The sequence below is a fragment of the Hyaena hyaena genome, unplaced genomic scaffold, assembly GCF_003009895.1.
Source record: "Hyaena hyaena isolate Hyena2069 unplaced genomic scaffold, ASM300989v1 scaffold_0, whole genome shotgun sequence".
NCBI lineage: Eukaryota > Metazoa > Chordata > Mammalia > Carnivora > Hyaenidae > Hyaena > Hyaena hyaena.
Genome location: NW_024080632.1, coordinates 10,479,709 through 10,503,246, shown reverse-complemented (window position 1 = coordinate 10,503,246; position 23,538 = coordinate 10,479,709). Strand labels below are relative to the sequence as shown.

The 23,538-nt window shown below is 50.3% G+C and overlaps 1 protein-coding gene across 1 annotated transcript in view; it reads left to right on the top strand.

The window, feature by feature from the left end:
- KSR2 (kinase suppressor of ras 2) overlaps positions 1–23,538 on the top strand; it is a 420,995-nt gene that overhangs the window by 308,898 nt on the left and 88,559 nt on the right. Inside the window, exons 6-7 of the mRNA XM_039236742.1 lie at positions 6,240–6,309; positions 9,580–9,663. Of these exons, the coding sequence (XP_039092673.1) occupies positions 6,240–6,309; positions 9,580–9,663 (154 nt within the window). The remainder of the gene's footprint in view (positions 1–6,239; positions 6,310–9,579; positions 9,664–23,538) is intronic.

Genomic DNA, 23,538 nt, shown 5'->3' with positions numbered 1-23,538 from the left:
ATTGGGGACTGCAAGTGGGATGAGGACAGCTCAAGTGGGAAAGGCCTGGGCTGGGAAAAAAAATGGCCTTGTAAGGGTCAAGACTGATGCTTTGGACATCGGTGGGGGTGGAGAGTTGGAGGATGGGGGAGGAGGAGCGGAGGGAGCACCTGTTTTTGTCGCAGGCTGACTGCGGTGTTCTCCCCTTGGCCACCAGAGGGAGCTCTTAAATGCATGCGACCCCTCCCCCTCCCCCCAGCACAGCGCCCTGACTCTTCTAATGTACTTCAGGGTTCCTTCCCGTTACCTTAAGGCAAATCCCAAAGTCCCTACTGCTTTATTTCCCTCACGAAATGTATCGCTGTCTGAAATTACCTTGGGCTTTTATTTATTCACTCTCTGACTCCGCCTCTAGACTCCAGGCTCAGATGCTATATTGGTTTCCTACGGCTGCCGTAACAAATTACCAGAAACTCAGTGGCTTTGAACAACACCTATTTATTACCTTACGGTTCTGGGGATTAGATGGCCAAAATCAGACTCACGTGGCTGAAGTCAAGGTGTGTCAGCAGGGCTGGCTCCTTCCGGAAGCTCTAGAGGAGAATCTTTTCTCTTGCCTTTTCTAGCTTCCTTGACTGTTGTCCTTCCTGTCCCCAAAGACAGCACCTGTCACATCTCCTTCTCTAACCCGGGCCCTCCTGCCTCCCTCTTTCGTATATAAAGACTCTTCTGATTACATTGGGCTCACCTGGAGCAAAAAAATCTCTTTTGCTTGTTAGGTGACGTGCTTATGGGTTCCAGAGATTAGGACCCCTCTTGGGGGAGGGACGTGGGCATAATCTACTCAACAAAATATTGTTGAATAACTGCAGGAGTGACAGCTGAAATGAACAACATACTATTCTACCACCTCCCAAGCCTCCGCAGCTCTTCCCTGAGCTGATAACGGGCAGTGTTCATCATTTCCTTCACTCTTTCCAGACAGAGGGAGGAGGCACAGACATATAGGATGGGTTGAATTCCATGTATCTGTAGAGCAGCCTGGACTAGAAGCGTCCAGTCTGATCAGTCCGTGGCTCAAATCCTAACTCAGTGACTTCTTAGTTATTGCTTACTGCTTCTGAGCCTCAGTGTTCCCATCTGTGAAATGGGGATGAAATTGGCTATCATTTGTTGAACCCAAGCTATGTGATCTGAATTAAAAACCCGAGTCCTGGCCTTTATTTGCTGTGTGACCTTGGGCAAATGGTGTCGCTTCCTGATTTACTTGGTGAAATGAGGCCAATTGTAACAGCTGCTGCATTCTCGTGCCTCATATACTGTAGTAGATGGATTACATGAGATAATGTGTGTCAAGGGATTATTTGACAACAGTGCTTGGCATACGATAATGCCCAACAAATAGCATACTTAATTTTAGTTTTCTTATTTCTTTTCTTCTTCTTCTTTTTGTCTCCAGCATCTTTTTTTCCTCTTATTTTTTTCTCCTTTCTTTGCTTTATCATCACCTGTTAAATGTTTTTAAGTTCTTTTTTTCTTTTTAAAGGTTTTAATTTATTTGTTTTGAGAGAGCAAGAGTACAAGCAGGGAAGAGGCAGAGAGAGAGAGGGGGAGAGAGAGAATCCCAAGCTGGCTCTGCGCTGTCACTACAGAGCCCGATGCAGGGCTTGATCTCTACCTGTTAAATGTTTTAAATTTTTTTTTAATGTTTTATTTATTTCTAGGAGACAGAGAGAGAGAGAAAGAGACAGCGTGAGCAGGGCGGGGGGGGTCAGAGAGAGAGGGAGTCACAGACTCTGAAACAGGCTCCAGGCTCTGATCTGGCAGTCAGCACAGAGCCTGACGCGGGGCTCGAACCCACGAACCGCGAGATCATGACCTAAGCGAAAGTCGGACACTTAACTGACTAAGCCACCCGGGCGCCCCTGGAATGCTTTTTAAAATGGTGTTTGTAGAAAGGTGAATATGGCATTAATGAAGCTGTTCTGACTCCAGATGTGCTACAGGATGGAGGAGGGAACAGTAGCATGTGGAATTAGTGTCAGGTTTTCTTTAGCTCTCACTTTAATGTCAGGGCCCAAAATCAGTTTTTTGGTTTCTCTCTCACCTTACCATTCTCCACTGCGTTTTTCCTTTCTGATGCTTATCCCTTTCCANGCTTAACCGACTAAGCCACCCAGGCGCCCCTGTTAAATGCTTTTAAATGTTTTTTGAACACCTGACTCTTCCATTAGCCTGAGTTCCTTCCCACCAGGGCAGAGCCTGAGTTTCTCATTTTAAAGCTCTACGTGACATTAATGCTTTGTTCATGTCAGTTCTTTGTGTACGTTGAGGCTTCTGTTTGTCTGGCTCCTGAGGGGTTTTCAAAGACTAAGTCTCCTGCCTTGTCCCCTTTCTGTATGGAGGACCTTGCGAGAGAGCAGAGGCAGGTACCTGTAGGGGAGAAGAGCCCTCTTCCCTGCAATGCTTCCTTTCTGCACACTAGAAACGGAAACATCTGAGAAGACATTTCTATTCTTCTAGCCCTGAGACTGGAGGTACTAGGAACACACACAGTTCTGCCTCCATGTCTGCATGACTTGTTATCAGAAAATTAGGGTAGAAAAGAAGCTTTTGTTCAGCTAGGGAGACATCTTAATAGGCGCTTTGATTGTTAAACAGACGTCTCTGTATCAGTTTAATTGCTGTAAATGCTGTTTGCCTTCTCTGTTATGATAAGGCCTGGATTTTCATAGTTTTCTCCCCCCCCTTCCCTTCAGACAGTTTTCCTTTGCTTTAAGCCTCGAGTTGGCAAGTTTAAGGAAATCCACACGAAGAAAGTAAAGAGAGGATCTCAGAGTTCACATCTGCACACCCACGGACGAAACCGTGTGGAGGTTATTACTGCCTGAGACTAATGATGCTCTAGCTGGGTAATGTAATTGACAGAATTCGCCCCTTCCACCAGATCCTGGGAAATGAAACCAAACAACTAAACTTAATTACTTCTACTTCTTGAGAAGGTGCTATAATTGAGAATAACAGCATAACTGGGATATGAATCTAAAAGTGAGATGTGCTTATAATAAGAGAGCATTTGTTCTCTGCAGACTTGAGGCTCAGAAGTACCATTTTGGTTTCTTTTGGGGTGAGGGTGGGGGGGAATGTGCGGTGGCTACAGAAGTAGAAGACATCTAGATCAGGGCTTCTCAACCTTGGCACTTTGACATTTGGGGCTGGGTAGTTCCTTAGTGTAGGGGCTGTGGCTTGTGCATCGTAGGATGTTGAGCAGCGTCCCTGGCCACTACCCACCGGATGTCAGTACCGCCTCCCAACCCCAATGTGACCACCAGAAGTACTTCCAGATATCACCACTTGTCCCCTGGGCAGGGCAGAAGTCACCTTGGTGGAGAGCACTGGTGTAGGGGCCTTTGGAGGACTTTGGAGCAATTACAGAATTACTCCTTGAGGTTCCGCTGGTGCCGAGCTGTGCGACCTTTAGCAAAGTCACTGCATTTCTCTGAGCCCCTGTGTCTTCCTTTGTAGAGAATAATGAGAACACCGACTGCACAGAGACGTAGTTCCCAGGGATAAGCTGCACAGCACAACGCCTGACATATATTGAGCAATCAGTTAACTCAGTGCTTCTCTTATAATACTCCTGGACTCAACAAATGTAGCTGAAGTACTTACTTTGCCCCGGGTGATGCAGAGATGAAGGTGTGGTCCCTGTCCTTGTGGGCGTGGCCAATATACAGAGACTCCTTGGCACTACCTTCTTCTGCACCCATCCAGACATTGCTAATCAACCGTGGTGTTCTTTCCTGCTGGACCTCAGAATCTTAACACTGTTTTCTAGACAGCCACTACGAATGTCCCATGAGATGAGGCCCATTTGGCACTCCTGGTTTTGTAGATTCCCCACGAGGGGGCTGTGTGTCTGAGCTTACTGCCGCTCTCTCTTCAGCACAGCCGTCCCACCTGCACCTGCCCCCCCGGCGCAGGAGAAGGCATTTTAAGGAGTGAGCAAGTGGCATCCGTCTTTCCGAATCAGAGCGAAGTCCCCAAAGGAGATGGCAACAGAAAGAATGCTCTCTTTCGCTCTTTTTGAAAATGCATTTTTCGGGGCGCCTGGGTGGCTTAGTCGGTTAAGCGTCCGACTTTCGCTTAGGTCATGATCTCGCGGTTCGTGGGTTCGAGCCCCGCGTTGGGCTCTTTGCTGACTGCCAGCTCAGAGCCTGGAGCCTGTTTCAGAGTCTGTGACTCCCTCTCTCTCTGACCCTCCCCTGCTCACGCTGTCTCTCTCTCTCTCTCCTAGAAGTAAATAAAACATTTAAAAAAATACATTTTTCTTTCTTGTCTTTTTTGTTTCCCTCAGAAATGGGAACAAATGGTCAAATGGCCTGGACTTGGTGACATTTAATGTTCAGTCCAACTAGAAGAGATTCTACTGGTGGTGATGCTGATTGATCTGTCATGCCATCTCTCTCGTGGGTTTCCTCTGCCCTTTGGGCTTGGAAAATCACCAGCTCTCCTAGAAATGGTCCCAGCCTTACAAGGGCGGAATTGGGATTTCTGGGAACAGCTTTTAGAGGGCTGTGGGCAGTGTCATTAGACAGAGGAGGGGAGTGAGCGGGTTGGGGGTTAAATGCTCCCTGATCACTTCAGACTTGCCGGGCTCCCAGGGAGCACGCCACACCGTAGCAATCGCTGTGGAAAATGAGGTGTGTGTTTGCAGCTCCAAAAACAGGAAGCTGGGTCCATCTATCTGGCCTGAGAAATGAGAGCTGGTTGTGGGTCAGCCAGTTGCTTCCTCTCCCCCTGGCTGGTGAAGATTTCACAGGCAGGACTGCTTCATTTATGCTTTGTTGCACGCCGCCTTGGGGCCTTTGAGGTCTGACACACACAGAGGGAGGAGGGATGCTAGGTCCGGGAGGAGGGATGAGAGGGCATCGGGGTCGTGGAGTCAAGGTGCTCGGCATCTGCGAAAGAAGTCTCAGAACTCACTCAGTCAGAGGTGGAGGGATAGTAGAGGTCGCTGGGATTTAGCCTAAAGCATGAAAGGAAAGACCAGATGGGGACAGGCACCCAGTCTGAAGTCTGTGTGAGTTATTGTTTCTTCCTCATTCATCCATCCAGTCATCCATCCATCCATCCAGTCATCCATCCATCCATCCAGTCATCCATCCATCCAGTCATCCATCCATCCATCCATCCAGCCAGCCAGCCAGCCAGCCAGCCAGTCATCCACCCACCCACCTACTCTTCTATCCACCCATCCACCCACCTGTCCATCTACTCACTCTTCTGTCTCTCCACCTACATATCCAACCATTCATCCACCCAACTGTCCAAATAGTCAGCCACCCACCCATCCATCCATTCATTCAGCCAACCACCCACCTACCCTCCTGTCCATCTACCCACTCATCTGACCATCCGCCCACCTATCCAACCATTCATCCACTCATCCACCCATCCACTCACGTACCAATCCATCCATCTGTCCATCCACCCACTCTTCCATCCACTCCTCATCTATCCGTCTACCTATTTTAACACAAGTTTAGATGGTATGTGGTTGGACATATTTTAAATAGTCAGTGACAATATATAGCAAGTGATACTAGTTTTCTATATAGAGTGTGCTTTTAAAATAAGTGTCTTTAAACAAAAAGAGCTAACTTAAAATAGTAAGAAAGTAATTTTGTGGGCTGGACAGGACACGACAAGACTGAGAAAGTGGGACGTGCATGCCTGGCATTTGGAAATCTACTGAGTTAGAACTGTACTCAAGGACATGTGATGTAAGTCCTTCAAATCTGGACCTGCGTTGCTGCGCAGCCTCCAAGGTGTATGACCTTGCACAGATGTCTTCCTTACTGCAGGCCTCAGTTTCATTGTCTGTAAGGTGGGGATGCTAACAACACCTGTCTTTGGGGGTGGTTTTGAGGGTGTTAATGAACTAAAGCCTGTGAGTCAGTTAACACATGCCTGCCACATCTAAGCACTCCGTAAATGGAAGCAGTGCTCATTTTCAGTCTTTCCACAGCTGACTTCATTCAGGGCACTCCCTGGATGCCCTGCCCAGGGGACCTTGCTGAAGTCAAGTTGACACACGTTAAAGCAGAGTTCCGTTTGGCTTTGGTTTAGCAAGTGATGGCGACGGCCACTGTCCTTCCTGAAGCCGGCGAGCCTCCTTCTTCCTTCTAGGGCTTGGCTGGAGCCACCGCACTCTGGTCTTCTGTGTAACATGCTCTTCTCCTCATCTCTCCCCGCAGACACACTCTCCGTGCCACGCTGGTCCCCACAGATCCCTCGCAGAGACCTCGGCAACTCCATCAAGCACAGGTAGGCTGGGTTCCTGTGGGCACCGGTGCTCACCTCCCAGCGCAGTAGAGACTGGGAGCTCTGGCCGCCAGAGTTGGGAGAGGCCAGGCAGATATTTTGCCCCAGCTCCTGTGTCCCCATCCTCTCTCTCTGCTGCCAAGCGAGACCTCGGTGTGTCCCCCGGGGACTGAGAGGGCTGCTTCTTATTAACCTGGCCCTTACAAAACCAGCACGTAACGATTACAAGCCAGGGATTTGGAGTCAGACTGTCCTGTGTTCGCATCGCCACTAGTAAAGCTTTGCAACCTGGAGGAAGTCACTTAACCTCTCTGAGGCTCAGTTTTCTCATCAGATAATTCTGCCTGCCCTTAGGGTGTCATAAGGATCAAAGGACATAACATGTAAAGTGCTAAGCAAAGGGCTCATAATAACCACTTGGTAGACAGTATCGTTGTCAAGAGGAAGGCTTTACAGCTTAATTTTGGGTCTCCCCACCCAGAAGACAAGACTGAATAGTGAAGTCAGAGATGCTTACTCTCTGTCTGGTGAGGGGCAGGCCCGGAGCTCCAGCCCGGTTGGATCCATGGAATGACCTCACCAGGGGTACACATGTCCCATCGGGAAGGAGACTTGAATCTACTAGACAGTCCTTATAAGCAGTTCTTTGACTTTGCAGATTTAACTTTCTACATTTTATGTCATTACCCTCACAGTCTCCTCACATAGCACAAGTGTGATCATATCCATTTGACAGATAGGGAAACTGAGGCCGTGCACAGTTAAGGGATGGGTCTACAAGCTAATTGACTTCAGCTCTCTGTGTTCTTTGAACACTGTATGCACCGGGAGGCCTCTGGGAACTAGCCGAGGGACCCGTTCACTCATTCACGGATTCTTTGCATGAGTGTTTGTGGAGAATTTCCGTGCCTGGGTTTCAGCGCTGCACAAGGAGCCCTTGGGGAGCCCGCGGTGCAGTGGGGGGTTAGATGGTAACAGACATGACAGTACGTGGGATTGGGGCTATAAGGGGGGGAGGCGGGCAGTACCAGGGGCAGACATCGCCATGGGCGAGTGGGTCGAGGTGGGAATGAGCACACTCTGTCCCGGAATGGCACCTTGTCAACAGTTTTTCAAAGAAATATGTTGACAGAATAGTTGTTAAGACCCAAATGAGAAAACGGTGGAGGAAGCAGTGAGAAATACATGATAGACACGTCAGTGGTCCTGCAGTGTGACGTAGAGAGAAAGGCATCAAAGAGAAGGGCCTTTTTTGTGTGCTTCCCAATACCCAGGGCTCAGCGCCACTTTGGGCTGGTCACACCCCTGGCTCAGCTCCACCCCTGAACTGACCTCATTCCAGACTCAGCTCCCCCTCTGGATTGGCTTCACCCCTGATCTTCTCCACCTCAGATGGGCTACACCCCCAACTCGGCTTCACCCCTGCATTGACCCTGACCCTAGGGATTGCCCTGTGGCTCAGCCCCATCCCCCAGCTCTAGCAACTTAGTGTTAGATCTAGTGGTACCTCATATTCCAATACTGATTCTCAGAGGAAGGATGATGGTCTCGGGCATCAGGAATGTCTTCTTGGTGGAGCCAGGACTTGGGCTGCCCCATCACTCTAGCGTAACCAGGGATCCATGCCAGGAGAGGAGACCTAGACTCACCCCAGCCTTGGTGAAGAAATGAAATTAAAACCCCATTTCATCCACTGTCCCTAGAGTTACTTGAGCCAGAGCTCAGAAACAGAGAGAGCTGATCCCAGAGATGGGAGAGGACTGGAAAGGAAAGAGAACTCCGGCTACAGAGCTTACGCTGCCTCCCCTCCATCCCCACATTGCTGGCTGGGGGCTGGACCACAATTCTTTTTTTTACTTTTTTTTTTAAATGTTTTATTTATTTCTGAGAGAGACAGAGACAGTGTGAGCAGGGGAGGGTCAGAGAGAGAGGGAGATACAGTATCTGAAGAAGTCTCCAGGCTCTGAGCTAGCTGTCAGCACAGAGCCCGACGCGGGGCTCGAACCCATGAACCGTGAGATCATGACCTGAGCCGAAGTCGGACGCTTAACCAACTGAGCCACCCAGGTGCCCCACTGGACCACAGTTCTATTCACCTCTCCCCAGAGCTGCCGAATCCCATAAAGTAGACCCAGGCAAACTTACTGGCCCTGTGGAAGGGGCAGAAAAAGGCTTAACCACCCCCCAGTACAGAAGTGGAGAGGGAGTTCCCTTAGCCACAAGAGCCTCTGTTCAGAATATTTGCTCTTTGCCTCCCTAGCTTTGAGCTGCGCCTCGTTCTGCTTGGAGGGTGACTGACCCAAATCAAGCAAGTTGGTACAGCAGAGGGCTGCACCCTTGCCCTCAAAATTTTCAGGCACCAAGTTACATAATCACTTCTGATTTTCATTTTGACACTCAGAGGTGGTGGAGATTAGATACAACTCCTGCTGAAAGTGGCAAAAAATGAAAATGAAAATTAACTCTGACCCGGCAACCTTCAATGCTTTTCTTGGGCAGCCCAGCTGCTGCCTGGTATCTCTCGGGGGAAGAAGGCACCCCGGCAGCCGTGGGAGCCCCGGGAAGTTAATCTCACGCACCTCTGTTCCCTGCCAGCAGCTGTACATCAGAGATGTCGAAACCGCCTTACGTGGGCAGCAAGTGTGGCGGTTGGGGGAGGAGAGGGAAAGATGAGCCGATGATCTGAAAGAGCTTTCACATTAGAGATCTTTTTCTGCTACTCAGATTTGAGGCCTCCACTCTTTGAAGTGGGGAGGCCCCCATCAAAGCTCCCCAGGTGATGTGATTGGCAGAGACTGGGGGATGGATCTGCCAGAGTCCCGGGAGGTCCCACCTTGCTCTGAGGGTCTCTGAGGGCAGTTCTAGCCCCTCATCCATCGCTCGGTCCCAGAACTGAACTTGGCATATAGCAGACCACTGGGCAATGCCTGTTGAATGAACGAAGGACTATCATGAATGTCCAGGTGATGACAGAGTCACAGCCCAATGGAGTGAGCACTGACTACATGCCAGGCACTGTGATGCCCTTGACAGGCATGACCTGTTTCATCCTCACAGCAATCTGTGAGGCTGATACCGGCATCATCCCCACTTTACAGAGAGGAAGACTGAGGCCCCGGTGGCCCAAACAGCTTGATGAAGTCACACATCTCAGAAGAAGCCAGACTAGACTCCAGCGCCTGTGCACTTACCCTTTAAGCGGCTCATCCTGTCTAAGAGATAGCTCGGTCACCCTCAGCTTGGCCTTGAACGTTTTCTGTCTCTTTTCCACAGGTTTTCCACCAAGTACTGGATGTCTCAGACGTGCACAGTCTGTGGGAAAGGAATGCTTTTTGGCCTCAAGTGTAAAAATTGCAAGTAAGTGGCTGCACCGGGAAGCATTTGCGGGGGGCCTGATGTCTGCTAGAGCCGTGCTGGCCCTTGAAATTGCTCACAGAAGTCTGTTTTCTTAGCTTGCAGCAGAATTGCTTGCCCCACTTTCGGGACTGTGTCTTAAGTGAACCTCTCTGCCTTTGGGCAGGGGGTCAAGGAGAGCAATTCTGAATGAGAACCAGAGCTGATGGAGGGTGCTAGAAACGTTTACCACTGTCTGCCGAGGCCCAGCGGTATGCTGCAGGTTCACAGCGTCTAAGATCAGGGGTTGGCACACTTTTTTTCTCTAGGTGACTGGATAGTAAATACTTTAGACTTTGAGGACCCAGGGGTCTCTGTGATAGCCACTCAACCTGGCCACGGCCACGTAGCTCCAAAACAACCAGAGACAATATGTAAGCAAATAGGTGCGACAAATGTGTTTATTCTAATATAACCTTATTTGCATCACTGCTGCGGGCCCGCTTTGCCTCCTCGGCAGTAGCTTGCCAATTGCTGAGTGAGAGTGTGTGAAGTCTTTTTCTCCTTTACTTTTTCTCCTCTGGGTTGGTGGCGGGGGACAGTGTTCTGATGCTCCCCATTTTACAGATGTGAAAGCTGAGTCTCGGCAAGGGTAAGTCACCTGCCTGAGGGCACACAGCCCTGACCCCTCGCCCCGCTTCCTTCTATGGGATCATGCTGCTCTCAAGCTCTCACACACCTCCCCCACTTCCACACGCACGTTCCAGCTCATGGCTGGCAAAAGGCAGGGAGGGAAGAGACTAAGGCCGATGTCCAGCATGGGCCGTGGAGTCAGAGTAAGATGGGCTCAAATCCTGGCTCTGTGATGCTCTAGCTGCGTGACTTTGGGCAAGTCAGCTCACGTTTCTGTTCCTGCTGTGTGTGTGTGTGTGTGTGTGTGTGTGTGTGTGTGTGTGTGTGTTTAACTGCGTGGGAGGAGCAATCAGCGAACCTGGCTGGGATGGTGGTAAGCATTCAGTAAATCAGTACGGAAGGACATAGCCCGGTGCCAGGCTCAGAGCTCTGTCCTCTGTCACAGGTCACAAGTGCCTTTTTTGCCTGGCCGCCCGCTCTCTTTCCGTAAGCGAGGGTGAAATACCTCTCTGGTCCAATCCCTATAAAATTGTCAATATTGGGGCGCCTGGGTGGCTTAGTCGGTTAAGCGTCCAACTTTCACTTAGGTCACGATCTCGCGGTTTGTGGGTTCGAGCCCCGCGTCGGGCTCTGTGCTGACTGCCAGCTCAGAGCCTGGAGCCTGTTTCAGAGTCTGTGACTCCCTCTCTCTCTGACCCTCCCCTGCTCATGCTGTCTCTCTCTCTCTCTCTCCTAGAAACAAATAAAAAACATTAAAAAAATAAAAAAAAGATTTAAAAAATTGTCAGTATTATTCAGCTGTAGCTAAGAGCGACAGGTGGAAATGCATCTGTCTGCCTGCTTTAGGGGAGCCCTTTAGTTTCAGGGGACGTAGGAGTTCCTCTTTCCTTGTCCAGCCCAGGCTGGGAACTCCCATTTGGGCTCCTTCACCCCCCTCCCCCACATCCCTGCCCCTTGATGGAGGGGGGAGGGGACAGCAGCACTGGCATCCCCTCGCTCTCCGCACAACCTGGGTGTCTCAGCTGAGTGACGGACTTGGGGAGGATTACTTAGTTCCAACCCCTAAGGATCCGGAAGCTCCCTGGCAGAAGGGGGTGGGGAGAAGTCACCAGGCGTAACCATCCGGAGGCCCCCACCCCTGCCTTGGTCTTCGTAGACCCTGGCTCACAGTGAGCCCTCAGGACGGTGGCCTCTGGTCCTTCTGACTCCGAGGCCAGGCCCTCGGGTCCACCATGAAGGCTGTCAGATGCGGCCCCTACACCAGCTGCTCGGGCGGGGTGCGGGTAGGGGTGGGGATGGGGGGGCTGTCTCGTCCATGTGCAGTCACTCCGTGTTCTGAGGCGGAGCCGCAGCTCTCACATCCTCACACCTGCGGAGTGGAGGCTTTGAAGTCAGGTAATTAGGTGACAGGGACGCCGCCGGGAGTCAGTGAGGCTGAACACTTCCCGAGCCGTTTTAATTTTCAGCCCTAGAGGTGGAACTCTGAGGCAGCCTTTGCTCCTGCTCTCCGTTCCAGAAGTAATGATCAAAGACTCAGACCCCCCACCAAGGGGTGGCGGAGGCCTCTGGGGAAGGGGTGGGGGCCTGGGGGGGAAGCACAGGGAGGCTTTGGAAGCAGCCAGAACTGAGTTAGAGTCCCAGCTCCACTGCTGCATTCTCTGCATGAGCTTGAGCAAGAGGCTTGTTGTCATCTCGGGGCTCAGTTTTCCCATCTGCAAAGTGGGTTGATGCTGGCGTCCTCCGTAGGGCTATTGGAAGGAGCCAATGAATTGTTCTTGCTCTCGATTACGGTGTTTTGTCAAAGAACATTCTTCCTCGCTCCACCTTGTGCAGAGATGGCTACCTAAGAAGAATTCAAGCCACATTAGGATTGCACCGGTGATCTCACCACTTTGCTCAGCTCTCAGAAAAGCTGCCAGGACAGGGAAAGCAGAGCTCTATGAAGTTCCGGCGTGCTTCCGGTGTTGTGTGTTTTTTTTTTTTTTTTTTTTTGACATTTGTGTAACTCCAACAGAGTTTAGAGCTATCTCTAGTACGTAATTATGAGCTGGCTTTATTTTTACTGCTATCACCAGCTGAAGTTTGGATTCGCTCTTCCATGAACCAAATCCTGCAGCTTTTATGTGGTTTCGAAGATTGGCAAAATTTGGGACACACTGATGGGCTGCCAGAAGGGTTGGATGGGGGACAGAAACGGTAACACGCAGACACCATTGTCAGGGAGTTTAGGGGAGGACACGCCTATAGAGAAATGAATTTCGGGGGGACTGGCGTGCGAGCATACAGAGCGGTGACAGGTGGCATTGCACAGAGGCGGCACGGAAACTTGTTCATTTCCTCCCTGTTTATTGAGCAGCTACTTAATAAATGTGCCAGGAGCGCTTCTAGGAGGAAGGGAGACCACAGGGAATAAAACACACAAAATTCCTGCCCTCATGGACTTCACATGCTAGGAGAGGAAATAGATCATCTGTGCAGAGGATGGCGCGTACTAAGGAGAACGAAGCAGTGAAGGCAGAGGGGAAGGGCCGAGGTGAGGGCTAAGATTTTAATTAGAGGGCTCGGGGAAATTTTCATATTTGACGGGAACTTCCAAAAAGCCGTAATCTGTGGCACTGGACGTTTCCTATTCCCCTGAAGCATCCCAGAGGCATGAATCTGCCCTGAAGGCAAGACTTTTTTAGTTTGCTTGTTTTTCCTTTTTTTTTTTTAACCTAATGCAGTGTTGGTTTGGTGTTGCTTGAAACTCCGTGGGTGAAAAGGATTGGACTGGACCCTTGCGACCTCACGGTGGTCCCCGTACCAGGAGCGCCAGCAGCATCTGGGAGCTGGTTAGAAATGCAGACTCTCGGTCTATGCCCACCCCAGACTCTGCAACTTAAGATTGTCCTGGTGATTCTTGTACACGTTGAGGTTTGAGAAGCACTCCTCTGAGTGATCGCCAAATCCCCTGTTAGAGCTGATTTTCTTTGTCTAGATCATGGGTCTCAACTTGGGTGTTCATCAGAATCCCCTGGAGGGTGTGTTAAAACACAGATTCCTGGGCCCGCCCCAGAGTCTCTGATGCAACAGGTCGGGGCGGGGGGAGCCCCAGAATTTGCGTTTCTGGTAGGTTCCCAGGTGCCGCTGATGCTGCTGGTCCTGGAACCACATTTTGAGGATCACTCCTCTGCATAAAAGTAGTAGTTTGACAAAAATCAAACTTTATTTCGCAGCCTGACCTTTCAGCATATGAGGTTTGTGTTTGGGGTTTTTGTTGTTTTTTGTTGTTGTTGTTCATTTTTTTATAGACTGGTCGATCTTTGCTAACTATTTTTCAGGCTTTTGTACTGTTTCCTCTCTTAGACCCAATCATATAAACTTGATTCTTATTCATCATCATCTCTCCAGTACTTTCATCCAGTAAATATTTGTGTGATAAGCCCAACAGATAAGGCACGATCGGAACCCCGGGTTATAGGTCAGACACACACACCTGCATTTGAATCCTGACTCTTCCACTAACAGCTGTGTGACCACTTCTGAGTCCCGTTTCTCCTTCTGTCCCAAGAGGAAAATAATATCCACCTCACTAGATGGTTAAAAAAAAAAACACCCAAAAATACAAATAAACAAATGAAACAAAAATTAAGTGAGCTAAGTAAGGGAAAGTGCTCAGCCCCGTACCTGGCACACTGTAAGAACTTCATAAATGAAAGCTAATACTGTTACTAACTTTATGGATTAATTTTGGGGTACCCCCCCAGGAAGCCAGGATACTTGCGAACATCTAACCCCCTCTCCTCCTGCTTCGGCTTAATGGCCACTTCCCCCGGAATTATCATCAGCTGTCTTGTTGGCGTTCTGAATAGAGAGATTAGCAAACTAATAGGAAATTATGCTCAGAAAGCAATTTGCAGTTATCTGAATTGAGGACTTTTCATCTAATAGGTTCATGAGTGCGGAATGGAGTTTCGTTCTAATGGTCGGATGTCAGCACAATCCACGTATTGTCTGCTGACTGGGGATTCAGCTGCAGGAAGATGCTGATGGAGTCCCCAGCCCTCATTCCCGCGTCATCTGCATCTTTCACCTTCTCAGGGTCTTTCTACAGGTTTCTGTAGGGCCGAGGTCTGGCTCCCGGGAAACCTGTCCAGCCCTTACCTGCACGTGATGCAGGACAGTGCGCAGGGGTGAATTCGGTGGCTTGTGCTCTAGGGAACAAGAGTTTGAACCGAGGTGTTTTTGTATGTGTGTTTTTTAGTTTTTTTGTTTTGTTTTGTTTGTTTTTACTACAAGGACTGAATGTGGAAGGGGGGGAGACGTCTTTCAGAATTGTCAGTGGAGAAGTAGCATTTGAATCTTCTGTCTCTCGTGCATGTTGTAGCCTCCCTTCCCCCCGCTCCTTCTTTTAGGTTGTGTTCGGTTCGGTCAGCAGCTCTGCTTCAGTGTGTGGTGTGAGGGGCATTTCTGCACCACCTCTTGGGATCTGAAGGTGAAAGAGACATGGTTGGGGTCCTCCAGATGCTCACAGTGATTGCCAGTGACTTAAAGCTTAAAATCATCACATCTAAACCCCTACCAAGACTTCTTGGCTCAGACTCTGGCCATAGGGCATAGGAACCTGCATTTTTTTTTTTTTTTTTTTTTTTAGTTTATTTGTTTATTGAGAGAGTGAGTGAGCAGGGGAGGAGCAGAGAGAGAGGGAGAGAGAAAATCTCAAGCAGGCTCTGCACAGTCAGTGCACAGCCCAAGGTGGGGCTCAAACCCATGAACTGTGAGATCACAACCCGAGTCGAAATCAAGAGTCGAATGCATAACCGACTGAGACACCCAGGCACTCTGAAACCTGTGGTTTTTTTCTTTTCTTTTCTTTTTTTAATTTTTAATGTTTTATTTATTTCTGAGAGAGAGAGAGAGAGAGAGACAGCGTGAGCAGGGGAGGGTCAGAGAGAGAGGGAGACACGGAATCTTAAGCAGGCTCCAGGCTCTGAGCTAGCTGTCAGCACAGAGCCTGACATGGGGCTCGAACCCATGAACTGTGAGATCATGACCTGAGCTGAAGTGCTTAACCGACCGAGCCACCCAGGAGCCCCTGAAACCTGCATTTTTAATAAACCTCCCAGAGGATTCAGATTTGCACTGGAGTATGAGTGAGGAACATGGCTCTAGAAGGAGGGGTGAAGCAGGTGGGTAATTATTACTGTTGGGGGGGCACATACATGATGCACATCGGAGAGGCTGTCTCTGGCGCCTTTGGAGTCTTTAGGGAGGAGGGGCGCCTGGGTGGCTCCCAGTTGAGTTGGTTGAGTGTCTGACTTCAGCTCAGGTCATGATCTCACAGTCCATGAGTTCGAACTCCAGATGGGGCTCCGTGTGGAGGAGTGGGGAGTAGCCACATGGAGCGGGGGGAAGGGGTTCTGGGTGAGCACACAGGCACGGGCAAAGCCTGCATCACGACTTAGAAGGACTCGAGCATATTTTTCAGTTGTTTGTCCCGGGAGGGGCCTGGGGGCCAGGAAATAGGATTCTGCTGTGTGACTCCGCACCAGGCCACGCCTCCACTGAGCTCCTGAGTGCTGCTCCCTGTGGTTCCGGACTGGGTAGGGGCCGCCCACTCCCCATCCAGCCCTGTTCCTTGAACCCTGGAGAGCCGTCCTCTTGCTGGAGTGGGTCACTTGCCAAGGGTAAGGCCTTGGGGAGGCCAGAGCGGGTGTCAGGTGCCCTTTGCTTCTGTGCAGTCGGAGGCAGAAGCCAGAAGTTCTGATGTCCCAGGTCAGGCTGCTCTTATAACCTGAGACGGGAGGGGTTCGGGAGTCAGAATGGGGGGTGTGGTTTTCAGGTAACTCCAGTCTCAGCCTGATCCCTCGGGGGCTCTGGGCTGTGAGCGGCACCGCAGCAGGGTCCAGAGAGAGCTGTCTTTAGGTCCTGGTTCTGCCACGTCTGGGCTGTGTGACTCTGGGGAAGTTTCTAAACCTCTCTGAAGTAAAATGAGGCTGAACCATTCATTGGATGTCGTAGGACGTGTGAGGACACCAGTCGCATGAATGACTTGAGGATTCCCTTTTCAAATCAGAACTTTTTGACAAGTTGTTCAATAGTTATTAAGTTGCAGAAATGGATTTTCTACTACTGCAGAGAAGGAAGAGAATCCTACTCACTAAATCACCTCCGTGGGTGGAAGTGAGGGAAAGTTCTGGAAAATGTAGCACGTTTCCTGCTTTTCTGTAGTTCTTGTTCCCCGTTTGTCTTTCAGGATATTCTGAACGGTCTAACTTCTTGGGAGACCTGTTCAAGCGTGTGTAATAGGGTTTCTCAACCTCAGAGCCATTGCACTTTGGGGCCTGATCATTCCTTGTTTGGGCGACTGCCCTGTGCATTGCAGGATAATTAGCAGCATCGCTGGCCTCCACCCACAAAGGCCAGGAGCACCCCCAACACACACACATACACACACACACACACACACACACACACACACTCCATCCCGAGTTGTGACAACCAAAAGTGTCTCCAGAAATTGCCAGATCTTCCCAGGGGGAGCAGAATCGCCCTTGCTGGAATTACTCCTGGTTTATACAGTGAAACAGGCATTGCCAACCAGTGAGACCGTGGTAGATTTATAATTCAGTTCTAGAGTGCCGCTTTGTTTGTTTTTGAGAGAGACAGAGCATGAGCAGGGGAGGGGCAGAGCGACAGGGAGACACAGAATCTGAAGCAGGCTCCAGGCTCTGAGCTGTCAGCACAGCTGACCCCTGTCAGCTGTCACCCCTGATTAGGGGTGAGACCTATAATCATTTCCCTGGGAAGGTAAAGAGTGAGCTTGGAAGACTGAGTTAACCAGCCCAAGACTTCCAGTTTATTCCAGTGTTTGAATGCCCTTTATACACGTCCCTTCTCCTTCTGCCTTTGGTTAGCCTGGCTGGACATGTTCACACTTATTTGTAAGCTGGCACTTTAGTAATTTTCATTAAAAATTGTTTTAATGTTTTTATTTATTTTTGAGAGAGACAGAGAGACAGAGCATGAGCAGGGGTGGGGCAGAGAGAGAGGGAGACAGAATCTGAAGCAGGCTCCAGGCTCTGAGCTGTCAGCACAGAGCCCGACGCAAGGCTCAAACTCACGAACTCCAAGATCATGACCTGAGCCGGAGTTGAATGCTCAACTGACTGAGCCACCCAGGCACCTCTACTAATTTTCATTTAAATGAGCCGTGGCTCTGTTATTGGATCTTTCTACTTGGATTTTGTGTACTTATTGGCTCTTTTCTTGCCTTGTATATTCTCCTAACCTGTATTTCTGCATCAAAATGCCATGTTTTATCTAAAAATTTCCTGGTTTTGCACAGTGATTCCAGCCCCAGGGGACAGGACATGAGTGTGGAGTAAGCCATGGTTGCTTTGAGCACCAGGGTGCACTCATTTCCCCGGCCCTGGAAGGACTCAGGAGCTGATGAGCCCTGACGTTGCAGCTGCCGCAAAGTTCCTGGAAGCTTCAGGAATTTATACCACACACACAGGATATTGGCAGGATATAATTATAAGCGTGCATTTCAGAGATCACCAGCTTGAAGCCTGAACTTACTTTTCCATTAATAGAAACATTTCTGTTTTTGCGACAATGATAATGGGAATTCACGGTCCCTTATAGGAGTTTTTACCCACTATGTGCAAAACTTTGGGTCCAACTACATTTGCATGGGAAGGAGGATTATAATTTTACTGGAGGGGCTCCTGGGTGGCTCGGCAGGTAAGCATCCGATTCTTGATTTTGACTCAGGTTATGATTTCATGGTTTGTGAGATCAAGCCCCGCATCGGGCTCCGTGCTGACAGCGCAGAGTCGGCTTGGGATTCTTTCTCTCCCTCTCTGCCCCTCCCTCTCTCTGTCAAAAAAAGAAAAGTAAATAAAACAACTTAAGAAATAATTCTGCTGGACGCTGAGGTGGGCATTGAGTGTGATGATGATGGTGCTGATAATATGATATATTGAGGGCTTACTAAGTGCTGGGCATTTTACTAAACAGTTTACATGCATGATCTCATAATCCTTGCAACAACCCTGGAAGGTAGGGTCTCTTCCTCCCCATTTTTACAAGTGAGGAAACGGAGGCCTTCAGGAGAAAATCCACAAGTCTCTCAGTGAGTGGATCTGCTCATCAAACCACCAGTCTCTCTGACTCAAGATCCCAGACTCTTAACCACTTTGCGTGGGCAAAGGGCCAGCCACACAGTAGGCCAGCAACAAATGCTAGCCCCCACTCTTCTTCTCCTTGAATTAAACAGGCAGAATGGAAGATGCGAATCTGATCTCAGCCTGACCCCAGGCCAGAGCTAGTAATCTTTCTCTTTCTCTTTCCCCAAGCCTGCTACCCTGTCCTCTTGTTTCTTGAACTGAAGAATGGCAAGCAGGGGGCGCCTGGGTGGCTCAGTTGATTGGACATCCAGCTTTGGCTCACATCATGATCTCAGGGTTCTTGAGCTCGAGCCCCGCGTCGGGCTCTGTGCTGACAGCTCAGAGCCTGGAGCCTGCTTCGGATTCCGTGTCTCCCTTTCTCTCCGCCCCTCCCCCATTAGTACTCTGTCTCTCTGTCTTTTTGAAAATAAATAAGAACATTTTAAAAAAATTAAAAAAAAAAAAAAGGGCGAACAGGTCTTTGTGTTCCGATGAACCCCTGCAGGTCACTCTCTCGTCTCTTGGGGAAGTTGAGAAGTTGAGGATGAGGGGCGGTGGCACCTCCAACAGCTAATAAATCCACGGCTTTCTTGCAGTGTATCCTCTGTTGGAGAGAAGTGCCAGGTTTTCCTGATCATTTTTCATTATTTTGCTGGAGCCTGCGGTATGATTTATGTGTTAATGCTCCTCACCAACCTTGTTCATCTCTGTTGTTGGGTTTGTTTTTTCTTACCAGTCGTGGGCCAGAGCTCAGCCTCGCAGACATGCCAGCGGGGAGAGGGAGAAGGGGTTTGATACCCTCCCCTGAGAGCGTATGGGGGTATTTCTCGAAGCCTTGGCCCAAGTGAGAGACCATGGGAACCAAGACGAGACAGAACTGCTCGGCTGGGGGAATCGGTGAAACAATCCCCCCTATAAAGGCGCCAGTGATTCGGTTTTGTGATTTTGCAAGAAGCCTTGAGGAGCACTTACTGCAGTGACCTGGGAGAGGGAAAGCAGAAGCACGAAGTCAGGAAGATAATGCGCGAGGGAGCTTTGGTGCCCTTTAATTGTACATATTCTGCTGCCAGACGGGGGTCTTTGCAAAATGCGTATCCAGTCTTGGCCTCCCCACTTAAAATCCTTCTTTGGCTCTCCCTTGCTCTCAGGGTAAATCCAGGCTCCCAGTGGCATACTGCACCCTCCCTTGCTTAGCTGTCCTTCTGACCTCCCTCCTCGAGGGTCACCAGCGTCACCAAGCCGTCAACCCCAGTGGCTACGGCAGGCCACCTGCCTACCAATCGGCACATCCTTGCACTGCCTTTTATTACTTCTGCCTGGATCTCCCTTGCACACTTCAGCCAGCTCCCCTGTATCCTTCAGGCTCAGCTTGGTCACCTCTTCCTGCAGGAAGCCCTCCCAGACTGCCTTCAGATGCACCCTGTCCTTCACCATCATTCCATAGAACATAACTGCATTGTCTTCACCTATGTACCTGCCTGTCTCTCTGACCGGACTTTAACCTAGTTGAGGGTAGGGTTCTGCTCGTGTTTTCTGCTCTCTGTACCTCCAGGGCCAGCGCAATACGTGGCGCATAGAAACCGCTCAGTAAATGTTTGTTGGTGGAATAAATAGATCTCAAAAGGAGCTTCTGGAGGGAAAGTGGTTCTTGGCAACCCACGGCCCTGAGAACCTAGTTCTGATCCATGGGGGTTCCTTTCTAGAAAGGGGGCCACTCTGAGGCAGTGGGATGGATGGAAAGATGTTCATACTTGAAATAGTAAGAGATGGGTTTACGTACCTGGATGGCAAACTCCCTGCTGGGGGTTTGCAAGAGAGGTGATTAAAGAGAGAATTCTTGGGGCGCCCGGGTGGCTCAGTTGGTTAAGCGTCCGACTTTGGTGCAGGTCATGATCTCACAGTTTGTGGGTTCAAGCCCCATGTCAAGCTCTGTGCTGACAGCTCAGAGCCTGGAGCCTGCTTTGGATTCTGTGCCTCCCTCGCTCACTGCCCCTTCCCCACTTGCACTCTGTCGCTGTCTCTCTCTCTCAAAAATAAATATTAAAAAAAAATTTTTTTTTAAAGAGAGGGAATTCTTGCCCTGTTTTATTACACACACCCCAGGGCCTCACCCAGCACCTGGCACAGAGGAGGAAAGCAATCATATTCTTACGTGCATGAATGAATGAATGACCCTGACGCTGTTCTCTAATGCCTGTATGATTGGGTTGCTTACCGAGCCTCAGTCTTTCTGACTTTGAAATGGGCACGATGGTTTCCACCCTTTACAGCGTTGTTGTTCAGAGCAAACAGGTTACATGAGAGCACCTGGCCTGAGGTTGGCATTTCTTCAACGTTCCCTCATTCAGATGCTGGAGGCCAGGTTTTCAAAGCACCAATTGTTCTCAGTAAGGAAGGGCTGTGCCTGCTCCGATGGGTGGCAAAGCAAGCTGGTATAGACAATGCAAAGTCAGGGTTGCAGACTTTGTAAACTGGTGACAGTTGCCCAATGAACCGTTTGAATGGACGTTACTATGTTCACGAGCAGGAATCTTGCCCGCCCCTCTTCGGGGAAGGCTAGCCCTCTGATCCCAGTGCCGCACCGGTCTCTGGGCTCTCATCTGCCCCACAGGAAGGTGGGGGCGTGACACATCCATGAAGGAAACCGCAAAGCTGCTCATCAGGGGGTCATTTGTCCCCCACCGTTCCCGGGCAAGGTCTGTGCAAGTCCAGTGTGCTCTGGCCCAACCCCTGCCCTGCCCACACCGTGGGGGAGAGAGCACCTCGAGAGAAGAATGCAGAGAGGGACACACATGCATTTCACAAGCCGTGAGAGATTCCTTTTATAAGCTAAGAATCATTTTTCAAGAAGACTTTTGATAGAGACTGTTCACTCCCGGGCACCAGTGGTGTTGATGGCTTTCCCTGCCCTTCCTTCCTTTTGTCTTTCCTTTCCTCTCCACGCATCTGGAGTGTTTATTCAGCCTGTATTATGCACCAGCCACCGGGCCAGGCACCGAAAGGGGGGCAGGGATGGGGGCTCACAAGGTTGAGGAAGACCCAGATCTTGCCCTCGAGATAAATTCATGTATTTAATTTTCAGGTGGAGAGGATGTCTCATTTAGCCAGCAGCTCCTTTGGGGAGCAAGATATTCCACGAAAGCAACTTTTCTACATAACCGAAGCTTATCCTCTTAAGCTTTGAAAGTTAAAAAAAAAAAAAAAAAAAATTAACCCTTTTCAATGAAAAGTCTTTTCAAGTTGCCCGGCTGTGTGAGGTTCGCATTGGCGTCCCGTGTCCACTCAAGTGTGTCGCACCCGCCTACGGAAACCTTGACCTATGTGCCGTCTTGGTGGACCCCACTCGGGCATTTTTTGGACAGATGTCCCCTTGGTGTGGGGAGGGCAGAACTGTCATTCAGGCTCATGTTGCCTTGACTCGGAAGCCCAAGCTTCTAACTACTTCCGGAAGCCCATCTGACCTTCCCCTTGATGCCTGGCATTGTTAGAGCGACCGTGCTCTCTCACGGTGCTCCTCCGGGCCACGTTTGCTGGGGAGCTTTGTCCCAGGCAGTCAGTTGTTCTCTGTGTGGAACGGAGCACCTGGAGACCCAAATTCATTAAGGACTGTGGGCTTCAGACCCACAAGGAACAAGGAATACAGGGCCTGGTTTGGTGTGAGAGCTTTGGCCACCTTGGCTTTTGAACCTCCTTTCCCGATCATGGTGTCCTGGTTGGGATCTCCTCTTTTCAAAGACCTTAAAACGAGGATTTGAGGGCAAGTTTAAGAGGTATCCGTCCAGACCACACCAGCAGGGGAGCAGGGGAGTGAGACCCAGAGGGGAAGGAAGGCAGCCAGTGCTGGGTGCTTCGTAGGGCTGGTAATGCTTCAGGGTAGCTGGGGTCCAATCTCACGGCTAACACGTCTGAGTTGTCCTGCCCAAGGGGGAGGAGACTGGGATCGTGACCAACCAGGTCCTCCCCTGGGTGTTTCAAAGACCCAGACGTTGCAGCCAGCCCGCAATTCAGCAAAAGAACGGCCTCCAGTGCAGGGTCTCAGGGGCTTGAGGGGAATGCTCCCGCACAAACTAGCAATGATAAGAATGACCATAATAAAAACGGCAGTACTTGCTACTTCAAGTGATTGTCCTAGGCACCCTGCGTGTGTCGTATCATCAGTTTTCTCTGCAACTGTGTGACTGCAGATATGATGTTTCTTTGCAGCTACAAATGCTATGATGGTCCCCATTTTACAGATGGAGAAACTGTGGCCCAGAGCGGGTCAGCGACTTACTCAAGCTGTCACAGCCAGGAAGTGGTAGTGCCAGACCTTGAACCCAGATCCTTTCTCCATAGTTTCCTGACCCTGTTTCGCTTTTTTGGAGTGGAGGGTTCCTATCCTGGAAGATCTAGGCTTCTCGACATCCCTTGCTTGGGAAGTAGACTGCGTCTCCCTCGTGCAGTGGTTCTGGCGTACACTTGACGAAAACCCACGTTCCGTGCAGACCGAATCAGAACCTTGGAGGTTAAGCCTTGGGCGTCTGATTCGGAAGCGGGTGGTCGACTTTACTGGCTTTCCCTTCTCTGGGCAGTGAAAGGAAGGGTCTAACTTGGGTGGAATCCTGTGTATTTCCTTATCTGGGTCTTTCCTCCCCTGCCCTTGTGCAGGGAGGGAAGTGCTTGTGCTAGTGCTTGACATACGAGCCTCCGTGCAAAGGGTTAAGTCTCTCTGGGCTTTTCTGCAAGAGCTGTGGCTGTGCCCCCCTTGCTGGGGCTGCCCTTTGAAGCACTGCCCAAAAGGACAAGCGTTCGTTTTCCGTCCTTTGGCCAGAGATGAAGGAAGGCTTTTCTCTAACTGCAGAAGACAAGCAGCAAGGGATAGCAGAGGGGAACGTGCCAGGGGGAGGCAGGAAGCGGGCTGGGGTCCCCGGAGGCTCCGCCTGGCCCGTCCCGGTTTGGGCCCGGTCCAGAGGTTGCCTGGAATTGTCTGCTCCCGCTGCAGAGCGCTGCCCACGGGAGCCAACGGGCTTCTCCACACCTGCACGTCACATTCCAGCTGCGCCCCTTAGAGAAGACCCGTAGGCGGAAGAGGCAGAAAGGAAGCATTTCTTTCTGGAAGCTTCCAGGGCAGAAT